We start from the raw sequence: 27,828 nt of genomic DNA, 5'->3' as shown, positions 1-27,828 counted from the left end.
CTTCGGGTTACGCGAACCGGATTTTCAACAACGCTTTATCTGTAGAGTGGGAAAGGGATCCTCCATAGGGAGAGGATAGTTGACACTTCAGCACTGCATTGTCATCGGGTCCAGGCGAATCTCCTTCGTCAGATCTGGATACGGCCTGGATCCAGCCGGCTGCGGGAAAACCTCGGGATAAACAAAGACACTAAAATTTACATTTACATTTACATTTACATTTAGTCATTTAGCAGACGCTTTTATCCAAAGCGACTTACAACTGAGGACTAAACCAAGCGAGTCATCGTGAAGAGGCAAAAGCAACGCAAGAAGTGCTCAAAATACAAAGTTCAGACATAGCTCAGAGTAGCATAAGCCAGGCAAGCGAGGATTTAGAGGAAAGGATTTTTTATTTTTTTATTTTTTTATTTATTTTTTTATGTTAAGTGCTCCCGGAAGAGATGAGTTTTCAGTTGTCTTTTGAATGTTGTCAGGAATTCTGCATTCCGGATGAGGGTGGGGAGATCATTCCACCAGCATGGAACCGTGAATGAGAATGTTCTGGAGAGTGATTTTGTGCCCCGCTGTGATGGTACCATGAGCCGTCGCTCATAGACCGATCGTAGGCTTCTGGTAGGGATGTAGACTTGTAGTAGTGAGTGGAAGTAGGAGGGAGCTGAACCTGTGGTCAATCTGTAAGCAAGCGTCAAAGCCTTGAACTTGATGCGAGCAGCGAGTGGTAGCCAGTGCAGAGAGATGAACAGAGGAGTGACGTGGGCCCTTTTGGGCTCGTTGAAGACCAGACGAGCTGCAGCATTCTGGATCATTTGTAGAGGTTTAGTTGCACATGATGGAAGTCCAGCCAGAAGAGCATTGCAGTAATCAAGCCTAGAAATGACCAGGGCCTGGACGAGAAGTTGTGTTGCATGCTCAGTTAGGAAAGGCCTGATCTTCCTGATGTTGTGCATAGCAAACCTGCATGATCGAGCTGTCTTTGTAATGTGGTCTGTGAAGGTCAGCTGATCATCAAAGATTACTCCAAGATTTCTGACCGACCTTGATGGGGTGATTGAGGATGAATCTAGCTGGATAGTGAGGTCGTGCTGTAGAGACGGATTGGCAGGGAGGACGAGAAGCTCAGTCTTTGCCAGGTTGAGCTGCAGGTGATGTTCCTTCATCCATGCCGAGATGTCCGCCAGACAGCTTGAGATCCGTACAGCTACTGTGGGGTCATCTGGTTGAAATGAGAGGTAGAGCTGGGTGTCATCAGCATAGCAATGGTAAGAGAAACCATGTGCCTGTATGATAGGTCCCAGTGATGTGGTGTAAATGGAGAAGAGGAGCGGTCCGAGAACTGAACCCTGAGGAACGCCTGTGGTCAGTTGATATGCTTTGGATACCTCACCTCTCCATGTGACCTTGAAGGACCTACCTGTGAGGTAGGACTTAAACCAGTTGAGGGAGGTTCCAGTGATGCCCAGTGATGAGAGGGCGAACAAGAGGATCTGATGATTCACAGTGTCGAAGGCAGCAGACAGGTCCAGTAGAATGAGAACTGATGATTTGGAAGCAGCTTTTGCGACCCGCAGGGCTTCCGTGACTGACAGCAATGCAGTCTCAGTTGAATGTCCTTTCTTGAAGCCAGATTGGTTGACATCCAGCTGGTTGTTCAGAGACAGGAAGGATGATACTTGGTTAAAAGTAACTCGTTCAAGTGTTTTCGCAATGAATGGTAGGAGAGAGACAGGTCTGTAGTTCACTAGAAGTGATGTGTTTAATGTTGATTTTTTAAGCAGAGGGGTTACCCGAGCCTGCTTAAATGCTGTAGGGAAAATGCCAGTGTGGAGGGATGAGTTGATAATGTGTGTGAGAGCTGGTAGAAGTGTGGGAGAGATGGCTTGTAGAAGGTGTGAGGGGATGGGGTCTAGAGGGCAGGTGGTAGGATGACTGGAGAGGAGAAGTTTAGATACTTCTTCCTCGGTTAGTGGAGTGAAGGAGGAGAGAAGGTTATTGGCTGTGGGAGAGGTTAGTCTGGGTTCCTGTGCTGAGAACTGACTGCTGATAGTGGTAGTTTTGTTAGTGAAGAAGTTAGCAAAATCATCAGCAGTTAAAGAGGAGGTGGGTGGTGGTGGAGGTGGACAGAGGAGAGAATTGAATGTCTTGAACAGTGAACGTGTGTTAGAGGCGCTGTTGATCTTGTTGTGGAAATATGAAGATTTTGCGGCGTGAACATCAACAGAGAAGGCAGAGAGCAGAGATTGATACCTACTGAGGTCAGATGTGTCTTTTGATTTGCGCCATTTCCTCTCCGCTGCCCTGAGCTTGGTCCGGTGTTCACGAAGAACCTCAGATAACCAGGGGTTAGAGGGAGTGGTGCGTGCTGGCCTAGAGGAGAGAGGGCAGATATTGTCTAAAGAAGAGGTTAGGATGGAGCATAAAGTATCCGTTGCAGTATTCACATCCAGAGATGAGAAATGTGAGGGTGAGGGAAGAGAAGATGACACAGCAGAGGAAAGATGGGATGGAGAAAGTGAGCGCAGGTTTCGTCTGAAAGTAAATGGTGGGGAGGTTGGTGGAGCATGGGTAGTGAGTTGTAGATTGAAAGTAATGAGGAAATGATCTGAAACTTGGAGAGGTTTCACCAAAATGTTGTCTGTGATACAGTTGCGTGTGTAAACCAGGTCCAGTTGGTTGCCTGACTTGTGAGTACCGGTGGTGATGAGCCGTTTGAGATCGAAAGAGGCTAGGAGAGAGATGAAGTCTGTTGCATACGGCTTCGCTAGGTGAATGTTGAAATCGCCAAAGACTACAAGTGGGATGCCATCCTGAGGGAAAGAGGACAGCAACACATCCAGCTCTTCTACAAAGCTTCCCAGTTGACCTGGGGGGCGATAAATAACTACAATATGGATCTTCATGGGAGTTGTAAGTGTAATAGCATGATATTCAAATGAGTTGTTATTGCATAGAGAAGAGAGAGGTGAATATTTCCAATTGTTAGAAATGAGAAGACCAGTACCCCCACCCCTGCCCGACTGGCGAGGTGTGTGAGAGAAAGAGAAGTTGTTAGAGAGAGCAGCAGGGGTTGCTGAGTCTTCTGGACGGATCCAGGTCTCAGTCAAGCCCAAGATATTAAGAGTAGAATGAGATGCAAAGGCTGGAATGAAGTCAGCTTTATTGACTGCTGATTGAGAATTCCATAGACCCATAGAAAGAGTGAGAGGTGAGTGTTAAGGATGAGAGAAAAGGGCGCAGATAAGCAGTATTGCGCTGCCTTCTGTGCGTGGTGAGAGAGCGTTGTCGAGAGACAACAGGAATGTGTTGAAAGCACATAATGATAATGGGAAATAAGATAAAGGTAGGAAAGGAAAGGGTGAAGAAGATACTTTAAGTGCCTTGCAGGTGTCCTTGCTCGGTGGAGTCGCGCAGGTAGAGTCGCAGGTCTTTACCCGAGTCGGTCTTAACACGAGGAGGCTGAACACGAGAGCTGAATGCTTCCGCTGACGCTTCCGCGACAGCGCGCACACTACATAGAAATAATGCTATCAATCGTCTGAGTGAGGACAGCTGTGATAGTCCTTGCAATTAGCACAGCGAAAGCAAATATCCCGACAATGGCCCAAATCGAAACTAGCTGTTATGAACAGCAATACTTAAGTGCTACAATAACAAACACACTACAACCCTTAAGACGGCAGATATTCAAAATAGGAACGCGACTAATTAAAATAAAGATATTTAGTGAAGATAAAAATTACAAAGAAGCAAAGAATCGAAAATAGCCCTACTTACTTGACAAATGGCAAATTAGCGTAGATGCCATTCTTCTTAAGATGTAACGAGTACATCTGGATTTAAGGGAAGTGTTCCCAGTTCCGGCTGACCTAATCTATGCAGCCTAACATTGAATTATAGAAGTCTATAATGTATTATGTGTATGCTAGGTCAAAGAGATGTGTTTTTAGTCTAGCTTTGAACTGACAGAGTGTGTCTGCTTCCCGGACAATGGTAGGAAGACTGTTCCAAGGTTTTGGTGCTAAATAGGAAAAGGATCTACCACCAGCAGTCGATTTTGATATTCTAGGTATTATCAACTGGCTGGAATTTTGAGATCGCAATAGACTTGAAGGACTATAATGCTTTAAAAGCTCACTCAAGTACTGCGGAGCTAAACCATTTAGTGCTTTGTAAGTAATCAACAATATTTTAAAATTTATACGATGTTTAATAGGGAGCCAATGCAGTGTTGACGGATCCGGGCTAATATGGTCATATTTCCTGGTTCTGGTAAGAACTCGAGCTGCTGCGTTTTGAACTAGCCGTAGTTTGTGTATTAAACCATGCCTAAACAACCACCCAGTAGAGCATTACAATAATCTAGTCTTGATGTCATGAACGCATGAACTAATTGTTCTGCATTTGTTAATGGTGTAACCACCCAGTAGAGCATTACAATAATCTAGTCTTGATGTCATGAACGCATGAACTAATTGTTCTGCATTTGTTAATGGTGTAATTTAGATATATTTTTAAGATGGAAAAATGCAGTTTTACAGATACTAGACACGTGATTTTCAAATGAAAGATTGGTATCAAAGAGCACACCCAGGTTCCTAACCAACGACGAAGACTTGACAGAGCAGCCATCAAGTGTTAGACAGTATTCTAGGTTATTACGTGTGGAAGTTTTTTGTCTAATAATTAGAATCTCTGTTTTTTCAGAATTTAGTAGTAGGAAATTACTAGTCATCCAATTTTTTATATCAGCTATGCATTCCGTTTATTTTGTGAATTGGTAAGTTTCGTTAGGTTTTGAAGAAATATACAGCTGAGTATCATCGGCATAACAGTGAAAGCTAACGACATGTTTCCTAATGATATCTCCTAATGGTAGCATGTACAGAGTGAACAGCAACGGTCCTAGTACTGAGCCTTGTGGTACGCCATACTGAACTTGTGATCGATAAGACATCTCTTCATTTATTGCTACAAACTGACATACTATGGTATGATCTGAATCCTGACTGAAAATCCTCGCAGATATAATTTCTTTCAAGAAAGGAACACAGTTTTGAGAATACTGCTTTTTCTTATATCTTTGATAGAAAAGGCAGATTCGAGATCGGCCTGTAATTGACTAATTTTGTATGATAATGATTGTATGTTTTATCATAGCCAGCTTAAAGGTTTTTGGTACATATCCTAGAGACAAATACAAATTAATGATAGTAAGAAGAGGATCTATGACATCTGGAAGCATCTCTTTCAGTAGTTTAGTCGGTATAGGGTCTAACATACAAGTTGTCGATTTAGATGAATTAACGAGTTTAGAAAATTCTTCCTCTCCTATGGCAACAAATGAATAACATTTTTCCTCAGGGAGACTACAATGCACTGCCTGATGCGATACTGTGGTAGACGGTTGCATAGTTATAATTTTGTCCCTAATATTATCGATCTTATAAGTGAAGAAGTTCATAAAGTCCTTACTGCTGTGTTGCTTCGACACTTCTGGGCTTGAAGCTTTCTTTTTCATTAGTTTAGCCACTGGTTCAAATAAATACCTAGGATTATGTTTATTTTCTTCTAATAGGGTTGAAAAATAAGCAGATCTAGCAGCTTTTAAGGCCTCTCTGTAAGCAATCGAGCTCTCTTTCCATGAAATCCGAAATACCTCTAGTTTAGTTTTCTTCCAGTTGCGCTCCATTTTTCTGGCTGCTCTCTGGCTGCCCTATAAAATATTTACAAAGATTAAAAACCTTAAAACCATTAAACATAACACACAAATTACAATTATAAAATGAAGCTTAAAACCAAGTTCAATTAAGATATTCAATTGAGACCTGTATTCTCAAATATATCTGCTTAATTCTCTGAGGCACCAATCAACAGCATTCCCACCAGAATACTAAAACAGAAAACAAATACATGTTAAAACTAGACAAACTCACTCTAGTCATCATAAATCACAACCCTTACCTTCCCAATTCAGTTATATGCTGCTCATTAATCAACTTAGTTTTTCATCTGCTATTGAAAGACACCAAACAGTTTTTCCTGCTTAACACATGGTACCACAAAGAGGAAGTCTAAGCAGTTTGGTTTCCCTTCATAGCATCTTAAATCATGGGGTTTGTAGTCCATCTTCTACCCCATTACATATATATATATATATATATATATATATATATATATACTCTTAAGACGTGGGTTTCTGTAACATCACACATAACAGAGAGAAATATGGGAAAAGAATCCAGATTGTTAAAAGTCCATACTTGCTCTTTAGCAGCAGCAAAAATAATTTACAGCAGCAGCGTAGCAGATCCAGTCTGCCAAGACCAAATACATTAACACTGCCATATTCAATAACATGCTAGTTTTCAGAGTTGTCATAATTGGAATGGTTTTAGATTACAATTTGGGAAATTGCTAATTATCAGAAGGGTTTCCATTAAATTATATCCATTATGCGTCCGGCAGATTTTTTTTTAACCCAATTGAATTTTGAAGGCAACTCTTTTGTCTTTAATTTTTTGTATCTTTAATAATTAAGTTGCACATTTGTTATTAGTAGAAATATGCAACACAAGCATTGTTATAATTAAGTTTATTTTACTTTTGAAATCGTGATACATTTTTTTTCAGGATTGTTTAAACAGAAAGTTTAAAAGAATAGCATTTAAGCTTTTGTAAATGTTTTTGTGTATTTTTATGTTGTTGTCACTGTTGCCATTTATTATATTATGTCTGTCACTTTAACTTAAAGTCCCCCTGTTGTCAATAATCTTATCCCTTAAAACTCATCTTTGATCACCAAAATTACATATTTTAATGTTGTTCCTTGAAAAAAATTATTCATGCCTTAAAATAGCTTAAATGTAACTCTACACCCATGCCTCATTTAGGCTACGTTCACACTGCAGGCTGAAACGACCCAATTCCGATTTTTTTGACCCAATGCGACCTGTATCTGATCTTTTCATGACAGTCTGAACGACACAGATCCGATCTTTTCAAATGCGACCCAGGCCACTTGGGTATGTGGTCCAAATCCGATATGTATCCTATCTTTTGAAATGCGACTTCAATCTGAACGGCTAGGTCACATGTATCCGACCCGCACGTCATTGATATGCGACAAACGTCATAATTCTGCGTTGAAGTAGGCGTGAATTGACCGTTGAGTACTCTTCTGCGCATGCGGGTCACTTCTGGGTCATTTCACGTTCACACAGGAGATCACAAAAGGTCGCATTTAATTGGAAATGTGAACGGCCTTGCAAAAAAATCAAATTTTTTCCAAAAATCGGAATTGAGCATTAAGCTCCTGCAGTGTGAACTAAGTGTACGCGGTTCTATGAATATGCAAATTAGCCCCGCCTCCACTCACTCACACCAGCTCAGAGATCCACTCGCTGACGATCACACATTTAAGTGATTGGTTACAAGGTAGTTTGTGACGTCAGAAACACCAGCTATTTTAAATGCCGTTTTTGAGATTGTCTTTGGTTCACTGCAGTTTTAAGGAGGAAAAACTCAGTAATGGTGTTAACTTATGATTTTTCACATGGTTTGTCTTAAAGCATATTATTAAAAACACCACATAGACATATAACAACATTAAAAGCTGGATTTTCTGATTTATACTTTTACTAAGAGAATATATATCAGCTCTTCTGAAATGCAGAAATTTAATATAAGATATAAAATAATACATACAATGTTATATACACTAACAATCACAATGCAAAGCTCCTCCCAAGTCTAACCATGACCATAAAGTAAACTGCAAAAACAGGTCATGTGGAACATGTCACAGTTATGACATGCTAGCACAAGACCGACCATGTTTATATATCAGTGCCGCACCTTATAAGTGGACTTGAGGGAAAATAATAAATATAATGACAGATTTATTGTTGTTGAATCTCCTTTATCAAAATATGCCTACTTGACCTTCAATCACACATTTCTCAGGTGTGATAGGATTGACATGTTCTCTTTGAAGTTATCACATTCTTAGATATTGTGAAATGAATTTTCTTCAGTATATGCCTCTATAAGGACCGCAGTGTGGTAGTATTACAGTAATGCCAGAGGGCAGAAGGAGAGGTCGGTGTTGGTTCTCTGGTAGCTCCTCACACAGTCCTCCCTTTCATTAAAGCAGACCTCCTCAAAGAAAAGAAGTCCTTCATAGCTCGCCAAACCACCCAATGAGAGCGATGTTTAGCCATGTTTGTTTTATACCCTTATAGAACACAGCGGGCTGCTGTAGGATGTCGTGAAGGCCACATGTTAGCGTGCCTGTGTGTAAGTGTGTCTTTGTGTTGCCTTGGCTTTCATTCACATACTCACAAGCACGTTATATGAAAAGAGCAATTTTCACCTGAACCCAGCCAAACCCACGTTTTTTCCCTTGATCTACTAAATTAAATTTTCCACCCAGCGCCGTCCCTTAAAACGGCACACAGCCACGTACACACACACATCCTGTAATGAGGCCGGCCCCTGCTAACGAGCGGCGACCCTAACGAGTGTGTGAAAAGATCACAGTGGCCTGTCCAGCACTGATTTGAGCAGAGCTTATGAGAATAATGAGAGAGAGAGAATGAAGATTTACAGGCTGATAGAGTGAACAGGATGACAAAAAGTAGAAGCAAAGTGTAGTTTCATATAGAGAATGAGATAAAGACATAGAGATAGACTTTGACCCTGTCACAATGTAAAAAGGCTAGAGAGATGGATCGATATGATAAATGGATGGATATATATGATGGATGGATTGATGGTAGGATGGATATAATAAATGGGTGGAAGACGGCAGCGGTGCAGTAATTCACATTGGCCGCACCAGATCCAAAACACTGCTTATCTTTGTTTTGTAGCCCGATTTACACGGAATATGGACATAGAAGCAACAGATGATCGCGTGTACCATTGCCAGACACTACTGAGATATAGAAATCATCCGGAAATCAACAAATAGGATGGCTTGCTACGGGGACCAGGCCTCTAGTCCTCTGCATCGTCTGATGCTGTTGGCCGGGGAAGGGGACATCGAAAGCATTGCGCGAGAAAGCGAAAGCGTGGGAAGTAGGCAGGAGCCTGTGCTAGGCTAAAAACAAGCCCTAGCTGGCCGGCACTCCCATCTATCCAGTTGGAGGATGTTCTTGAGACACCTTCAACATCTCTCTGAGCAGGGCCGTTGCAACGTGCTTCAAGGCTACCACTATAATCCACCGTGCCAAAGAAGTCTTCCGTGTCCTGCCTCAATGACTTCCGTCCCGTGGCACTCACACCCATCGTCATGAAGTGCTTAGAGCAGCTTGTCATGAAGGCATATCAAGACCCTGCTGCCCCCCTCGCTGGACCCGCTGCAGTTTGCATATCGTCCAAAACACTCCACTGATGATGCCATCTCCACCACACTCCATCTGGCCCTCATTCACCTGAACAATAAGGACACCTACATTCAAATGGTGTTCAAAGACTTCAACTCAGCATCATCCACTGGATCTTGGACTTTTTGATTGGGAGACCTCAGTCAGTCCGGATCGGGAACAGCACCACCCCACTGAGCACTGGGGCCCCCCAGGGTTGTGTGCTCAGTCCCCTGCGGTTTACCCTGCTGACTCACAACTGTGCAGCAATGTACAGCACCAGCCACATCATTAAGTTCGCCGATGACACGACCGTGGTTGGTCTCATCAGCAAGAACGATGAGTCAGCACAGGAAGTGCAGAGGCTAAAGGACTGGTGTAAAGCAAACAACCTGTTTCTGAATGTAGACAAAGCAAAAGAGATGGTTGTTGACCACTCTCCACTGTACATAAACAAGAACAGCAAATTCCTCTGTGTCCACCTTGTGGAGAACTTCACCTGGTCCCTCAACACCAGCTCCTTAACAAAGAAAGCAGCGTCTCTACTTTCTGAGAAAGCTGAGAAGGCCCAGCCCCCTCCACCATATCTAGAATATCCTGAGCAGCTGCATCACTATCTGGTTTGGAAATTGCACCGTCTTGGATCGCAAGACCCTACAACTGATAGTGAAGACAGCAGAGAAGATCATTGGGGTCTCTCTTCTGTCCGTCATAGACATTTACACCACATGCTGCATCCAAAAAGCCACCAGCATCGTGGCTGACCACATCCACTCTTCACCCTCCTGCCATCTGGAAAAAAGGTACCGAAGCATTCGGGCCCTCACATCCAGACTGTGTAACAGTTTCTTCTCACAAGCCATTCGACACCTCAATACAAAAGGTCCGGACTGACACACACTTAATGACCACCCACAGAGAAACCTTTGCACAAACAACTTTGCTGAAAAACAACAAAGTTTACATATAGTGTATTTATTATTAAATGGATTAATTTGCACAAAAATTCTTGTCTACTGTATAAAGTTACTGTACCTGCCTGTGCTGCACTGTCACTGTTCGTAATATCTTGTGTTGTTTGCACTAAATGTTGTTTGCACATGTTTGCACACACGCGCTCTCTATGTAGTGTCTATAGTTAGTTTTGTATTTCGCGTCATATCGTGTTTATTTATGTCGTTTCATGTAGCACCTTGGTCCCGGAGGAACGTTGTTTCATTTCACTGTGAACTGCACTGTATATTACTGAAATGAAGAATAAAAGCCACTTGACTTGACATGAAGAAATTAGATAGATAGATAGATAGATAGATAGATAGATAGATAGATAGATAGATAGATAGATAGATAGATAGATAGATAGATAGATAGATAGATAGAAAGATAGATAGACAGATAGACAGATAGATAGATAGATAGATAGATAGATAGATAGATAGATAGATAGATAGATAGATAGATAGATAGATAGATAGATGGATAGATGGATAGATAGATAGATAGATAGATGGATGGATGGATCAATGGATCGATGGATCGATGGATCGATCCAATCCTATGTATTTTCTGTAGAACACAAAATATATGTTTTGCTTACCACTGACTTCCATTGTATGGATACAAACAATATGATGCTGTGAACTATTCCTTTAAAATTTAGTCTATAGAAAGTCACTTTAACCATAATGAGAATAGATTTCTTTCCAGTAGTACCTGCCACCCAAAGTTAAGAAAACATACTCTTTTATTAAGAGTGTCTGAACAGGATAAAAATGGAAATTTTGCCCCAACTCCCTAATTTAACATGGGTTCATTATGCTGTCTTTGGAATTAAGATTAACATTGTTTCCAATGTAGGTAAGGATATGGCATTATCCAGAGTGGGAGTGCAGTGTGTGTGCTGGTCAATGCTAAACTTCTCATTAAATCTGAAGGGTAGTGGCAGTGGCAGTGAATTTAACCATCTTTCCCCTAATAAACAAAGCTAGAGAAAGACAGATGTCGATTCAGTCAGCTTCTTATGTGATTAAAAGTCCAACAATAATGCATCGATTGACCAGAGTATAATACTTTAAACAAAAAATAATAGACCTCAGTGAGACAAAAATAAATCCAAAAATATGTTCATCTCTATTTTGGATATATTAAAGTCAAACACTTTTCACAACCCATTTTACTCCCATAATCTGACATACCCTTGTGAAAAAGAAGTGTGCTTCATGTACTGAATGTGCACTTGTAGTGTACTTCAAATCTTAAAAGTATGTTTTGACTGTTTCTTAACACACTTAAGTACACTTTTATTACTGTTTCTTAACTTTCAAAAAAATGCACTTTGTCATATTGTTAAATTAAAAGTTTTACTTTAGCTATACACTTTATATATCTGTTTTTATAATATTTTATCATACTTTAAAGTAAACTTATTTTAATGAGTTAACTAACCTTTTAAAGCACAAGTAAAGTAATAATTTTAACTGTAGTGTGTTATTTGATATTATACGTAATGTCATATATTTAACTAAATGAAATACAATTTTTAATAGAAATTACATTACAAGTTCAGACACTTCAAGTTCAGACACTTGAACTTATTTCAAAGACAATAGAAGTAATTATATTACTACATGTAAAGATGTACTTAATCCTAAATAAGTGTGTCAAAAAACAATCTTAACTTCAACTAATTGTATTAAATATAAATTTAAACCGTTTACATTTTAATTTAACTACATAAGTGACTTTACATTCAGTTCACACTTAAGTATATTCTTTAAAGTATATATTTGTTTTAAGAACGTTTCAAAGTATGCTAATGGTATTTTTTGAGTTAAAAAGATACTCCGTGAGAAAAAAGGACAGTTGGGCAGACTTAATTGTATCCATCAGTAATTGATTGATTTGTAAAAAGAAGAATGTTTCTTAAAAGTGAAGAAAAAAAAAACACATTTCAGTTGTAATATCATAACTGAAATTTGACAGAGGTTTCACTAGCCTTGATTTGACTGGACTTGATTAACTAGGCCTCACTGTTTACTCAAAAACTCCTCCACAACACAACAACAGTCCAAGTTCTTCTTCCAGAGTTCATTTGAAGTTCTTGTTGAGATGTTGAGCCAATGAACACGCCTAACAGCAGGGACTGAATATTCAGTTATCTCAGACTTCATATCCAGTAGCGACACGGTGAAGAAAGTGTTAAAAGTGCGGGACAGAGCAGGAACAGAGGAGTGTGTGAGGAAGAAGAAGGGGGGCAGACCGCTGGGGTTGATAGACTCCAGATGTGACTATTAGATAAACTCAAGGCAAGGGGTGTGTTTGTGAGTGTGTATATGTGTGCTAGTGTGGGTGTGTTTATGTTGCTAGCGGGACCCGATAGCGTCTGGGCTTTACACGAAATGCAAAAGCAGGATGGAGTGACAGAGCGTACGTTTGTACCGAGAAGTCGGTGAAAGAGCAGACAAGAGTCGTTTTGGGGAGGGCATTTTCACTGTGTCTGTGAAATGCACAGCTGAACTGAATTAACAACTTTTTTCACTTTTTTTTGCATTTGCTCTCTGTTTCCTCCTTTCACGTCTACAAGAAATCCTTTTCATTTTGCCCTCCTGAAACCCAGACTGACTCGATCTCGAAGTCCACCCACATGCAGCAGTGTTCACACATAGCTGGTCATTGTCCTGCATCCATTCACTCATATTGTGCTCTGTTGCTGTCAGACAGCTGTTTCTTTGTACTCACACTGGCCTTGACAGCGCTTCAGTGCTATAATCTTAAAATATTGTGTCCCGGCCCAACATGCAGAACTTTCAATTGATAATTGCATCTTTTCCAATATATTGATAATTGGACTTATGGAAAATGCAGCAAAAATTCTACATTAGAGTTCAACAGTCAGGATCTGGAAGTAAATACCCATTCATTTTACATTTCGGGTAACAATCTGAATTACCAATGATTCTGCAAAAAAAATCACCAATCAGAGGTGAGCGAATTGTGCCGAAAGATAACTCATCCAGTGCCCGCTTACTCCCATGAAGCACTGCAAATTATGTAATAGAGTCAGTCTCCCCGCTCTCTCAAAATCTAGTCTTGTCTGAAGTATAAAATCATTGGTTACCCGTAAGCCAATCACATAACATTTGGTTATGATGTGTGGTATTCGCCAGCTCAGCCGCATCGAACTTCCATTGTAAATACATTTATGATGCAAAAACGAAACCATCGAGCGAAATACCGGAGTGAACACGGCTGACCGAGTTTTGCTGCCTCCTTAACCTGATCCTCCATGAGTGCAACCAAGAGGTACACAATCACAACTATCGCCTTGCCGGCCTTTGCCCTCCCCAGTTTCTCGCTGACGATCGGTAATAGTTGATAAATTAAACTTTTCCCAAAACCTGTCGGGAGTAGGGCCACAACATCACCTCCATTCAAAATGTTTAACAAACACTCTTCTTGTTCGGGCTTCAGTTTGGAAATGCAGGGAATATTCTCCACAACAGAGCGAATTGCATCCCATGTCTCCATATCCGCGGTCGTTTTCGATTTCCTTAACCTAAAATACAATCTTAAACTCGGCGCTCTCTGCCGCCCTCTGTTCGTTGATTTGCCGGCTGTTTTCAGGCCGGAGGAAAACTGAGAGACATGTCGATGTCTCAGACTGAGTACAGAAGCGAACTGAAATAGAGCGGAAGTACGAAGTCTGACATAGTCAGGCTAAAAATATACGAATTAGCAAAAATCTTCGTACGAGTGAGGTCACCTCGTAAAATACGTACGGATTGCCGTGAGATCGGGTTGGTTTTTGCATATATACGCATGTTTTGAAATTATCTTAAAATAAGTTGTTTCTATACCCTTGTGGGAAAAAAGTATGCGTAATTGTATTGAATCTGCCCTTGTTATTAGGCCTATAATTCAAATCTTATGTATATTAAAGGTGCAGTAAGGGATTTGTTAGAAGCGCTGTTGAAAGTGGGTCGGACAGAGCACTACAGCAGCACCAATCAGCTGTAGGGGGCGTGTCCACGCATGATGGGGGAGTAGAGAGAGAGAGTGAGCAAGAGAGAGATTGTTGAAGAAACACTTAGAGATGGCAAAAGAAAAAAAGCTCAGAGGAATATCACTGTAAAAGGAAGGGTTATGATCAGGCTTTAGGACCCGTGTTAATATTGGAAAAGTTTTCCAGCACTGGAGATGGAGTGACAGCACTGGACTAAAGAAGGCCTGAAAATGGACGCAGAGGTTGCATTGTTTCTGCTCTACGAGTAACAGTGTGCTGCTTGCGACCAACTCTTGCGCAAACTGAAACTTGTGTGTTCTGAATGTTAATTTGTTTTTCCGTATATCGTTCTTTAGTCATCTTTACTTTATTTTTCACAAAGCATTATTTTGCTTCGCTTCAGCTAGAGACATCCTTGCATTGTGTGTTCGTGCATTTTGGGGTCAGAGCAGTGAAGGGATGTGTGTTTGTTTGAGTTTCTCAGAAATCACTTACTGCACCTTTAAAAAATACTACTTGCAGATATAAAATTTCTGAAATAAAAGGCCATTCAAGGGCAGAGAGTACAATTACATGCATTTCTTACTTAAGTAAACTACTTTTTATTTAAACTCAAAGTAAAGTGTCATCGAATGTGTTTTAACTATTTTTTAATTGCTTTAAAAAGTTTATTTTATTAAATATTAAATGTATGTGACTGGAAGTGATGATGTCTCAGTGGGTGAGTTGTTTATTTTGTAATTAGTTTGCCAGATTGTCATCATTTATAGGCAACCGTTGACTGGACCATAGATTGATGACTTTTCCTCTTCTCATGTTCCTTTCATATCTGTATCTTGCAATTCTTTGCCTTATTTTGTTTGTTTTATCTTTCTACTATCACTTATTTTTATTTTATTTTATATTTTGCTTGTATTCCTCATATGTAAGATGCTTTGAATAAAAGCATCTGCTAAGTGAGTAGATGTAAATATAAATGCACTGTTCTTGTTAGTCTGTGGCTAATAGAGGAAATACACATGCTCAGATTGTTTGAAAATGATTGGCATTAGTTCTCTTTTACTTTCGAGTCTCTACTGATTTGACAGTAAACCTCCCTCCAGATGATACAGAAGTCCAACTGAAGCAATATTCTAAAAGCATAAATGGTCTTTTTTTTTAATCCATGTGCCTAATTTATTTCTGGTAGTGTACATGCTCCAAGCACAGGGCCGAGCAATTTTCCACAATTCCGGTCCCAACGTTTATCTTGGCGTAGTACCTTCCTTCTGCCATTGAACAAATATATAATCAACATAAACCACAGAAATGCAACTCTTCAAAAGTGCACTTTGTCTTTATGAGTTTAGTGAAAATCCTGGTCAGGAAACGGTCTGGACTTCACATTACATGTGTATTTATTTCAAGCTTTTGAAATATGCTAAATATTTCAGTCTAAAGGGCCAGTCCTGAACTAGGTATGGATATTGGTTCAATTTATCTGGATAATATTAAAATGAATGACAGACATTTTATATATTCTCAGACTACAATGATAGATGTTTTTGTGTGGGTGTGGATGATAAGCTGCAATCATTTCAATACAAATGCAACAGAAAGTTAAATGCTGTTGCCTTTGACTCAGGATGGACTGGATAGAGGAAAACTATTCCAATAATCTGAGGAAGGAGAGGAAAAGCAGGAAATGAGTTGGAAAAATAAGAAGCAGGCAGATCCAGATTTCCTGTTTGGGTAGGAGTGGGTCGATGTAAATTTCAAGGCAGCATTATAAGGACCCTATTGTGTGGCCATTACATGGGGTCAGTTCTGCCCCCACACACACACTCAGGACTCCGGCGATACGGGAAAAACAGTGTTTAAAAAAATAGAGAGAGAAAGGAAAGCGTAAAAATAAATGAGAAACAACCTCTGTGCAGGGACAGGAAAAGACATGCGGCACCAAAATGGCTTCCGCTATTTGCACCTACATCTACAAAGCAACACACCTCACCTATATTAATGTGCCAAATGCACTACGTTTTCTGGAAACCAGCCTACATAAACTAAGGAACTATATGTCAGAACAAATGTTGATTCTGATTAAGACCATGAAGACTCATATTAAAACTCTGCTCTGAACATGTACCTGTCCCAAAAAAGACCAATCGTTATTGTATCATTCTTTTGTTTTCAATATTATTAATTTGGTGACTTAATATGAGGAATATTTGACAAATACATTTCATTTATTATTGTATTTTTGTATCACTAGTGAGGTCAGACTATCATTCTAGCAATTTGATTAAAGCCATGTGTTATGTTGCAGTTTCTTATTAAATTTACAGTTTCAGTTTTACTCGCCAATGACATTAAATCTAATTTGTTCAAAAATCTAGATAGTGCACATAGAGCAAAACAGTCTGGTTCCAAAATTAAATATCCCATTTATTTTCCTTGAAGGGATAGTTCACCCAAAAATGAAAATTATGTCATAATTTATTCACGTCAAGTTGTTTCAATCCTTTATGAATTTCTTTCTTCTGCTGAACACAAAAGAAGATATTTTGAAGAATGTTGGTTGATGGAAAAGTCAATTTCCCTTTTTCTTCATACTATGGACCCATCAACTGTTTGATTACTGACATTCTTCAAAATATCTTCCTTTGTGTTCAGCAGAAGAAAGAAACTCATACAGGTTTGAAACAACTTGAGGGTGAAAAAATGATGACAGAATTTTATTTTTTTGGGTGAACTATCACTTTATGTGAAACAGATTTTTTAACAACACTTTAAAAAACATTTCAAGACAGACCGAACTTGAGCTCTGAGGTTGTTAAGGGATGAAATATTCTTGTGGGGAAGCCACAAATTAGAGTGATTTCAACTTTAAATAATTCAACTTTTAATTAAATGACTCCATCCTGAATAGAGCTCCAGTAATCAGACAATTCACTGTTACCATGAAAATGAAACCAACTTATATTTTAGTATAATGTGTATCTAAATATTTTGAAATAAACTTTTTTTTTTTATACTCACAAGTCAATAATCAATAAATCAATAGTATTACAGATATTGTTTTTATCAATGCTTAATGGAACAGTATGACTTCTTGTTTTTCAGACTTTCATATACTTTTTTGCTTTAAATCAAAGTTTTTCCCCACTGTGATTAATTACCTAGCTGACTGGTTTAGTTTATGGGCTGTAATTTTGTCGCTTTGTTCAGAATTTAACTTTCAGTCAATCATAGCAATGTGTCATAGCTTTCCTCGTCTAAACATCTGCATGTTTGAAGACCTATCACCATGTTCTTACGTAATGTCTTACTAAACCATGTGCTAGGAGAAATTATTCTGCAGACTTTGGCTTGGATTGAAAGTGATTTAAAGACACTGATCAAACATTATTCTTTATAAATCCTTTGTGAAGTTCACGAAGGTTCATGAATCCCGTTAATGTGTAACGACCCATATGAAATCGCTTGATGCTGTTTTCTCTCATGTGTTGACTCATTTCCGATTGAAACATGAAGTTGGGCTGGGACACAGCAATCAAAATGTGCCCTTTTTTGTACAAACCTTTAGTTTACATCAACGCCATGAACATGTTTTGCTATTTGCTGTGAAAAAAAGAATACTTTAGCATTCTTTTAAAAAGAGTACTTATTATGGAAATAATATACTTTAAAAGAATATACTTCAGTATGAATTAAATGTAATGTTTTCAGACACTTCACTGAAAATTCACATATTGTTTATTGTATTAAATGTATATGTAAATTTAATAGAGTGCAATAGTGCCTGCCCACTTTTTCTGCGGCGATGGTTCCAGAAGTATTTTCCCCGTTCATTTGTCCCATAGGGATTTCAAAAAGATGTTTGTTAAAGTGTTATAATGGTGCGGTTATGTCCTCCGTGGAAGTTCGTGTTTACGAGGTGGGAAGTCGTGTTTATGACGTCAGGTGCTTTCAAGTCACTTTCGTGGGAGCAAGATGGCGGTTTTAATGAACTACACAAAAAACAGCAAGGTTTTTTAACTCTGCTTCTAGAAAATGAAGAACAAAAAAGGTGCTTCAGGTGTGTTTTGCCTTTTTATGCTTTTAATTAGTTTATGAAGCCACTGTACATTTTATTGTTACATATTATATTGTTATATTACAATGCTATCATAATTTGTGTTATCTTACTTGAGAGCGTATGGAGACTCTATTACGTCCTTTACGGTGTTTCATGGGAGTAGCTATTTTGGTGTGTTTTGTTTGTTTTGACTCTGATTGGTGGAATTTTCTGTAGAGCATCATAGGTAATGTATTTTATTCTATTTTATTTACCATGCATCCGCTGTTAAACATGATTATATTAAAACTAAGTTGAAATACTGTGGGGCAACAGCTTCAATAGAAGCAAATATTATGGATTATGGAACAACCTCGTAGCTCTAAGTAGGTCTGTCTTTAAAGGTTTATAAGTTATTGTTTAAAAATCCATTTTTTACTTCCAGAACCCATCTGCTGCACTCTTGAACTTGAACTTAGATATAATTTCATATTTGCTCCCGTCTGTGAAATATGGTTAAAGTGCACTGCTTAATGTACTGATAGCCTAAGCTTTTATGGTAAATATTTTAATGTCACTTCTATTGAAACTTCTATGCATTTTAAATATATTTGTATTTACACTTTTGTAATGCTGAAATTGCAATTTAGAACATTTCAAATATATGAATTTTAAAATGTACCGTACACTAAACACACTATAATCAAGTTCTTTCCATGTGATTTATTATGTAAGTCAACACATCAAAATAAATGTACTTCTGAGTCATCAATATTGTGATCTAGAAAAGAAAGACTGTACATTTAAAATATGTAAATGTACTAAAATATTGTTTTGTCAACGCACACGCATTCAAATCCACAAAACTCATGATTTCATGAGGCTTTTAATCAATCCAGCCATGCTGACATTGTGGTTCTGCATTGTGTGTGTGTGTGCGTGTGCGTGCTCCAGACTTTAGGAAGAGAACTCTCCCTGTTCCACATTCCCCATCTCAGCGATAAGAGAGTGTCTGTGAGCCGTTGTGTTGATCTTCACACACAGAGAGCACACTTTGCTCTGACCTTTACTCTAGCGGTGTGTGTGTGAGGAAACAGTGGGTAGAGTCTCCCTTTTCATCACAGTGCTAATGAGGGTTAGGACACGCTAGCCAGGAAACAGCTATTGTTCCCTGTCCAAGAGCACTGCTACTGGCACACACACACACACACACACACATTTGTTAGCAGGTTCATTCAGCAGTTCACATTCATAGACAGGAATAGTCTACAATATATCCAATTTACCCCGGCATCGCACTCTTCGTAGTCATAGGAATTCAAACACGTGGACTTAATAGTGCATAACTTTCTCCTGTGGTCACTTTCTCACCTTGTACCCCTCCGCTTCTCTCGCATATTCACTCTGATAACTATTAATGTGTCAATCATGTAGCTCTCACTAGGCTATACAGATGTGACAGACTAGCACTTTACTGCATTCTGTCATGCCGGTGTAAATGTCCTGGTTCCCTGCAATAATATACAGCATATCTGTTATCAAGCTGTTGTGATGTCCATGTTTATATTCAGCACATGATATCATGCTGCAGTGTTGTTTGCTATACCAGCACTGACAGAGCTTTATGCTTCAAATGCTATAAATTAGGACAGACGAAGCTTGTTTTATTAGTGAGGTTTATTGCTTGTTTGTTCAATGTTAGTAAATATTAGCCACATAATTCAGTGCTTCAACACATTATACAATACATATAAAAATATTATATTATTTGTGGTAATGTTAATATTAAAAATTATATTTATTTATAATAATGTTTACGTAATTATTTATTAATTTAAAACGTAGCGTTTTATGTAAAGCATACAACATTAGCATAAACTTACTTTATAATACATAGGAAATTACATTTATTTCAAACATATTAATTGTAAATACAATATATGTATGTATGTATGTATGTATGCTGATATTATTTATAGCAATATATGCATGTATGTATGTATGCTGATATTATTTATAGCAATATTTATTTAGATTATAGACTGCTTATTTATAATAATATTTTAATTTAAAAGTAAGCATACTATATAAAGCATACAACATACTTTATAATACTATATATATACACTCACCTAAAGGATTATTAGGAACACCATACTAATACTGTGTTTGACCCCCTTTCGCCTTCAGAACTGCCTTAATTCTACGTGGCATTGATTCAACAAGGTGCTGAAAGCATTCTTTAGAAATGTTGGCCCATATTGATAGGATAGCATCTTGCAGTTGATGGAGATTTGTGGGATGCACATCCAGGGCACGAAGCTCCCGTTCCACCACATCCCAAAGATGCTCTATTGGGTTGAGATCTGGTGACTGTGGGGGCCATTTTAGTAAAGTGAACTCATTGTCATGTTCAAGAAACCAATTTGAAATTATTCGAGCTTTGTGACATGGTGCATTATCCTGCTGGAAGTAGCCATCAGAGAATGGACATGGTGGCCATAAAGGGACATGGTCAGAAACAATGCTCAGGTAGGCCGTGGCAGTTAAACGATGCCCAATTGGCACTAAGGGGCCTAAAGTGTGCCAAGAAAACATCCCCCAAACCATTACACCACCACCACCAGCCTGCACAGTGGTAACAAGGCATGATGGATCCATGTTCTCATTCTGTTTACGCCAAATTCTGACTCTACCATCTGAATGTCTCAACAGAAATCGAGACTCATCAGACCAGGCAACATTTTTCTAGTCTTCAACTGTCCAATTTTGGTGAGCTCTTGCAAATTGTAGCCTCTTTTCCCTATTTGTAGTGGAGATGAGTGGTTCCCGGTGGGGTCTTCTGCTGTTGTAGCCCATCCGCCTCAAGGTTGTGTGTGTTGTGGCTTCACAAATGCTTTGCTGCACACCTCGGTTGTAACGAGTGGTTATTTCAGTCAAACTTGCTCTTCTATTAGCTTGAATCAGTCGGCCCATTCTCCTCTGACATCTAGCATCAACAAATGGTAAATGGTAAATGGACTGCATTTATATAGCGCTTTCACAGACCCAATGGCCACCAAAGCGCTTTACATTTGCCTCACATTCACACACTCATTCATACACCGACGGGCGACGGCAGCCATGCAAGGCGCCATCCAGCTCGTCGGGAGCAGCCGGGGTTAGGTGTCTTGCTCATTGACACCTCGACACTTGGTCAGGTGGAACCGAGGATTGAACCACCAACCTTCCGGTTTGTAGACAACCCACATGAACCACTGAGCCACTGCCGCTCCAAGGCATTTTCGCCCACAGGACTGCCGCATACTGGATGTTTTTCCCTTTTCACACCATTCTTTGTAAACCCTAGAAATGGTTGTGCGTGAAAATCCCAGTAACTGAGCAGATTGTGAAATACTCAGACCGGCCCTTCTGGCACCAACAACCATGCCACGCTCAAAATTGCTAAAATCACCTTTCTTTCCCATTCTGACATTCAGTTTGGAGTTCAGGAGATTGTCTTGACCAGGACCACACCCCTAAATGCATTGAAGCAACTGCCATGTGATTGGTTGATTAGATAATTGCATTTATGAGAAATTTAACAGGTGTTCAATCCTTTAGGTGAGTGTGTTACGTGGATGAAAGGAGATGAACCCAAAACAGACAGAGTGCAACGAACAGGGGGTTTATTGGAACAAAACAGGAAAACAAAACCCACGAGGGGGCAAAACACGACTAGGACAAGGAATGGATGGCAGACTAGACTAGACAGTGACTGTACAATAAACTGACAATACTTCAAATAAACGTTCACAAAGACAAGACTCTACACTAAGTACTCACGGGTAAGAAATGGCAAGGTATAGCAACATAGACAGATTCGACAACATTCAGCATAGATTAGGCAATGAACCGACACAAGACAGCAAACACAAGGGGATTAAATACCAAGAAACTAATGAGGGGAACAGGTGAAGCTAACAAGGCAATCATGACTAAACAAGGATAACAAGGGGGCGGGGTTACAAGACGAGACAACACAAGCACATGGCCCAAACAACAGACCATGCGCTTGTACATAAAACATGGGTCTGTCATGATCCTGCCACAATACTAGAAGAATACAAGGACATGATGGCAGAATCATGACAGAGTGTATGTATATATATATATATATATATATATATATATATATATATATATATTCACACACATATATATATATATATATGTATGTGCTATTATTTTATATGAAATTTAATTTATATATCACGCCGAAGCCATTCAGAGTTTTCAAAGTAACAAAGTAAGTTTTAATTTTATTTATTTAAAGTTACCAATCCTATTTGCTTTCTTAATTCAACAAGCTTAATGATGTACAAATGAACCTCCGAAACCCTTGCATGTTTTTATTCATTTTTATTAACTGGCCAGCAGGAAATTATGGGAATGATAATGGTCAACTCATGTCTCATAATGGCTCAACCATGTTTCAGCAAGTTCAATAGAAGTGTCCATAATTCTTTTTTAGAGGTTACACCATCTTTAAAAGTTATATTAAGTGTGTGAATCCATATTTTGATGGGCGAATATGCTGATAAGTGGTTGAACACATGGACATAAGCAAACATCTGGGCCAGGACAGAGGTGGCCTGAAACACTACCTTCAAAGCTTGTATTGGAAATGAATATTTACAGACTCATGAAGGTGTAACTTTATGTGGGAAGATTCACTTGGTGTCCATGGTTTAAATAGGACATCTCCAGTTTCTCCTGCTCCTGAATCCCTCTGATGTTTGTCTGTTTTCTCTGCTCGGGAATCTGCCTTGATTTTGAGCCTCAGGACCAGGTGTGGTTTGAGGTATGGTTTAAAAAAAAATTCGGGAATTTTCTTCCTATCTCAAACAGAGGCAGGACAAAGAAAGCGTTAAAGGCAGGGCAAGGGTCGTGTGGTCAATGGCATATAAAAGTATTTGATATTTTATTTCATGTTATTTTATGCTGATATGACCTGCTTGTTTTTTGTACTTCAGTAATGTTCAACATATACAAACATGTTACTTCCTTTTCTTTCAAAGCACGTGCATATCTATTCATCTTATCTATCTTTTTGTAATATATTAAGTGCAAGAATTAAAGGCAAACATAGCATTTATTGCTTAAAAAGGAAAAGGGGTTGCTATAAGTATAATGCATGGGAAATCTGTTTAAACATAACATGTAAGTTGATCTGCTCAGAAGTTTCTGTATTTGTCTCTTCCTCAGGGATCTCAGGAATAACTTAATCAGCACCATCATGCCTGGAGCCTTTCTGGGTCTCACAGCTCTTCGAAAACTGTAAGTCATGATCCGTTTTTATAACAAGACATCAGTTACGCACTTTTACCAATAATTATTGCAATCGTTTTCACTAACAAAACTACTTAAACCTTGATACGCAAGAAAATTTACTTGCTTGATACTTTTAAATATGAAACTAAATCGTCAGAATTGTAGGTGGCGGCAAATCACTTTATGAGTGAGTCACTGAATCATTTATTTAACCGATTTGTTCGAAGCATGCGGATCATTTAGTAAAGAAGCACTGTTGTGTGTTGCCCGGAAATTCACAACAGTTCTTCTATGGATTTGTCTGGAACTATATTCACTGCCGAAATAGATTGTCTATAATTGTCTGTAAAACAAGTGTCTCTAATGTTAACTTCTTGTTTATTGAACGTTGCATAATATCAATAATGTGTTTGCAATCATGCTCATATTTGTAAAAACAGCTCTCTTGCTCTTGTGATATTGCTTAATTATATCATATGTTAAAATATTAAACCAAGATCTCATACAAGTGCTTTTTTGCAATCACATCTTGAATTTTGTGGGCATTTGTACTCATTTTTATGACATTTTTTGACACAATCCCTCGTTTTTTTTTTAAAAACAAAAGAAATCAATTTAGAAACGTATCTAAGTTATTGCTTTCATTTGAACCAGGTAGTTTTACATCCAATCAAATGAATGATTATAGCAAATAAGTCAGATAATGCACTGGCAATTTAATGATATCCCCTGTGATCTAGACCGGTCTTGAGATAAAATCTGATTGAGATAAAAAACGAAGATTTCTCTTAGTCTGGGACCAAGACAAGACTGAGTACAAATGTGGGCGAAACTAAGACAAAAAATGGTTTTGAGACCAAGACCAGACTCGAGTGCTACAACACCAGTACAAACACACTTATCAAGGAAAAAGAAATGAATTAGGTTTCATATAATAGTTTAAATAAAGATAAGTATTGGTAATGGAGCACATTATAGTACCTGTTCCTACTCTGTTAGGAACTTGCTTCGTACATCCAATATCATACTTCAAAATCACCTTGAGAAATTGCTTGAGTAGTTGAACAAATGAGCTATAGTTTCAAAGTTGCACCATTGCTCATTGTATAATGATCGCTGAATAATGAAGTGTTTTTAATTTTCTGAAGCACAGATATGTCTGGTAGAACTGGAACACAAAATAACATGTATCTCATTTACTGTAATCTGTACAGTGACCTATCCAGTAACCGAATTGGCTGCCTGACTTCAGAAATGTTCCAGGGACTTACCAACCTCACTAAATTGTAAGTCATTATTTCTGAAACAAATATTTATTGGAAGGCTAAAACACACAAAGCGCCTCTTTACAGGATAACCTATGTCTGACAGTTTCAGTTTTTAAGATGATATTATGCACTACATCTACTGCAAATAATGCATTTTATGATGTTATTATGTCATATTTAGACAATGAATGAAATGTTTCATTTGTGTTCTTATATTATAGAAACATCTCTGGAAACATATTTTCCTCTCTGGACCCGAATGTGTTCACGGAGTTACACTCTCTAAAGCTGCTGTGAGTTCAAGTGAATGCTTCTGTGGTGCATATGCTCATAAATCATCAATTTTTTTTATTTTTTAGATTGAGGTATTCCTGAGAGATCACGCATATCCAATGTCAGTGATGTTGATCTTTTTTTAAAGTGCTCCTATTATGCTTTTTCGAATATTACCTTTCATGCAGAGTGTAATTGCAACTACAACCGAACTAAGAATCAATGTTGAACTGAATTAAAGTGAACATCTATTGCCTTCTGCAGAGCTGCTGTATAGCTGAATTGAACTCATTTCATATTTGATGAACTTTACACAGTTCTTGAACTGAGCTAAATCAACACTGAGTTGACTTCAGCTGAATAATGAATGCCGCTATTATTAACCATTTTTAAGAGCTGCATTACAGCAGAATATATATAAATAAAAGGTGACTTCTGCGGACTATTTACAGTGGTGTTATCATACAACTGAAACTCCCCTTTACTCAATTAATTCCTGTTAAGATCTAGGAGATACTAAACGTCTTTCATTACACGAATAAATGAATAATCTATTCCTGGAGAAGTGTCTAAGACTGAACAACAAGCTTTATCTAATTCTTACCTCCAATTGTGTGCTTCTTAGAAACTTTCATTCCGAGTTCCTGTCATGTGACTGCGGTCTGCGCTGGGTCCCAGGCTTTCTCCGCAGCAGTTCCGCTCGGCTCGGGGATGAAACACTCTGTGCGTATCCCAGACGGCTTCAGAACAAACCCTTACGTCTCCTTAGGGAGAGTGACTTCAGCTGTGGTGAGCAGAATGAATATCAATCGTATACAATATCATATTCAATCATGTAAATACAGTATGCACGTCTGCATGGAATTTACAAATATATTTACTTAATAAATTATAAAATGTATACATACGCTCCATATATGTTTTATTTAGTGGATATACAGGGGACCGGGGCTAGTTGTCACAATTTTTACTTTTTACTAAACTATAGCAAAATTATTATTATTATTAAATAATAATATTATTATTTACATAATTTATTTGTAAAAATGATTTGTTTGTTTATTATTTTTTATTTTGAATAATACATATATATATTTTTTTATTATTATTATTATTAAAATAGTTTTATTGGACTTTTTGACAAACCTAAAGTTACTGATTTAGCCCTTGTGACAACTTCTCAAAAATTTAATTTATAGTATTGGTATATATTGCAAGCCATTGTTTTAGACAAAAAATATAATTATATTTTTTTAGCTATTATTATTATTGATTAATATATATATATATATATATATATACTATGAACTATTATTTATTTATTGTGTATTATTTTATTTTGAATAATAACAACACAATTTAGAGGGGTTTTTTGGACTCTTGACTCTATATATTTATAGTATAATTTATCAGCGACTGTACCTCATCAGTCTTTAATTGGCCTTGGTATTTTGTCTGAATTGCAATGTTGCTCAATCCATGTGTTTTAGCCAGCTAAAATCAAGAATATTTGTTTAAAAATTCCCTGACTTTTGCCACTGGGGTCTTATTATATTTCTCAGTGACTTTCTGTTAAACCTCATCTGATCTTTTTGTTAGACATATGCTGCATTTTTTCGAGTCTTGGGCCTCAAACCGGGGCTCCTGTTACTGTTTTAATATCGGCTCATTTCGCCATCTCTTCCTCCGCTGCCCTTAAACATATTTATGTTGGCCAGAAGCGCATAGCTGTGACCGAATAGGAAAGATCCCTCTGTGGGTCTGCTATTGTGAATACATATCCTCAGCCCTCGACATGAGTCTGATTCACCCAGGCTGTTTCACAAGCAAAGCTGATTTCAAATGATTACATGGCAACAAAACACCCAAAGAACTTTCTTACACCTCCTGCTATTTGTGAATGAGAACTAATACGTTTGAACTTGCTTTGGGTATTAACAGATGTCCAACAATGCAGTCTATTAGGATTAAAGAGGAAAACATATGAAAACACAGAAATCATTTCTGATCCATAGAGAACCGAAGGCCTAATCTCCCTACACATAATATCCATAACAAAAAGGGGCAGAACCAGAATAGCAGGAGGCCATGTGAGAATGGCCACTTCACATAATATGTATATATAATTATTTAATATAATATAGTTATGATTACATGGACATATATTGTCAGATTTTAACACAAATTGTTCAAATACTGCATAACGCACTGCCTTTCAAAAGTTTGGGCTTGAAAAAGAACTCTCTTATACTCACCATGGCTGCATTTATTTGATCAAAAATACAGTTAAACAGTAATATTGTGAAATATTATTACAATTTAAAAGATCTTTTCTATTTGAATACAAGGTTCTCTCGTGAAACCCTAGATGGCGCAGGCTGAGAGGTTCTTGACTCTATCTGCTTGAAATCACATTGTTCTCTATAAGGCACAGCTGATTGGTTCCTGCTGTATCGCTATCCAATGAGCTCGCTGCTCAAATTTAACTACTTGGTCAGCGTCTGCTGTAGCAGATTGCAGCGTGCTTTCAGAAACCCTCCACCTTCCCCAGCTCCACCTGTATAGATCTGC

At 38.3% G+C, this 27,828-nt stretch overlaps 1 protein-coding gene across 1 annotated transcript in view; it reads left to right on the top strand.

Annotated features, from left to right (window-relative positions):
* The window catches only part of adgra2 (adhesion G protein-coupled receptor A2), a 111,245-nt gene that overhangs the window by 63,255 nt on the left and 20,162 nt on the right, over positions 1–27,828 (top strand). The window contains exons 3-6 of the mRNA XM_056246673.1: positions 23,651–23,722; positions 24,931–25,002; positions 25,206–25,277; positions 25,883–26,046. Of these exons, the coding sequence (XP_056102648.1) occupies positions 23,651–23,722; positions 24,931–25,002; positions 25,206–25,277; positions 25,883–26,046 (380 nt within the window). The remainder of the gene's footprint in view (positions 1–23,650; positions 23,723–24,930; positions 25,003–25,205; positions 25,278–25,882; positions 26,047–27,828) is intronic.

This window comes from Rhinichthys klamathensis, unplaced genomic scaffold, assembly GCF_029890125.1.
Source record: "Rhinichthys klamathensis goyatoka isolate OS25496 unplaced genomic scaffold, OSU_Roscu_1.1 h1tg000040l_1, whole genome shotgun sequence".
Classification (NCBI taxonomy): Eukaryota; Metazoa; Chordata; class Actinopteri; order Cypriniformes; family Leuciscidae; genus Rhinichthys; species Rhinichthys klamathensis.
Note: the sequence above shows the minus strand (reverse complement) of the source record. Positions and strands in the feature narration are given on the sequence as shown.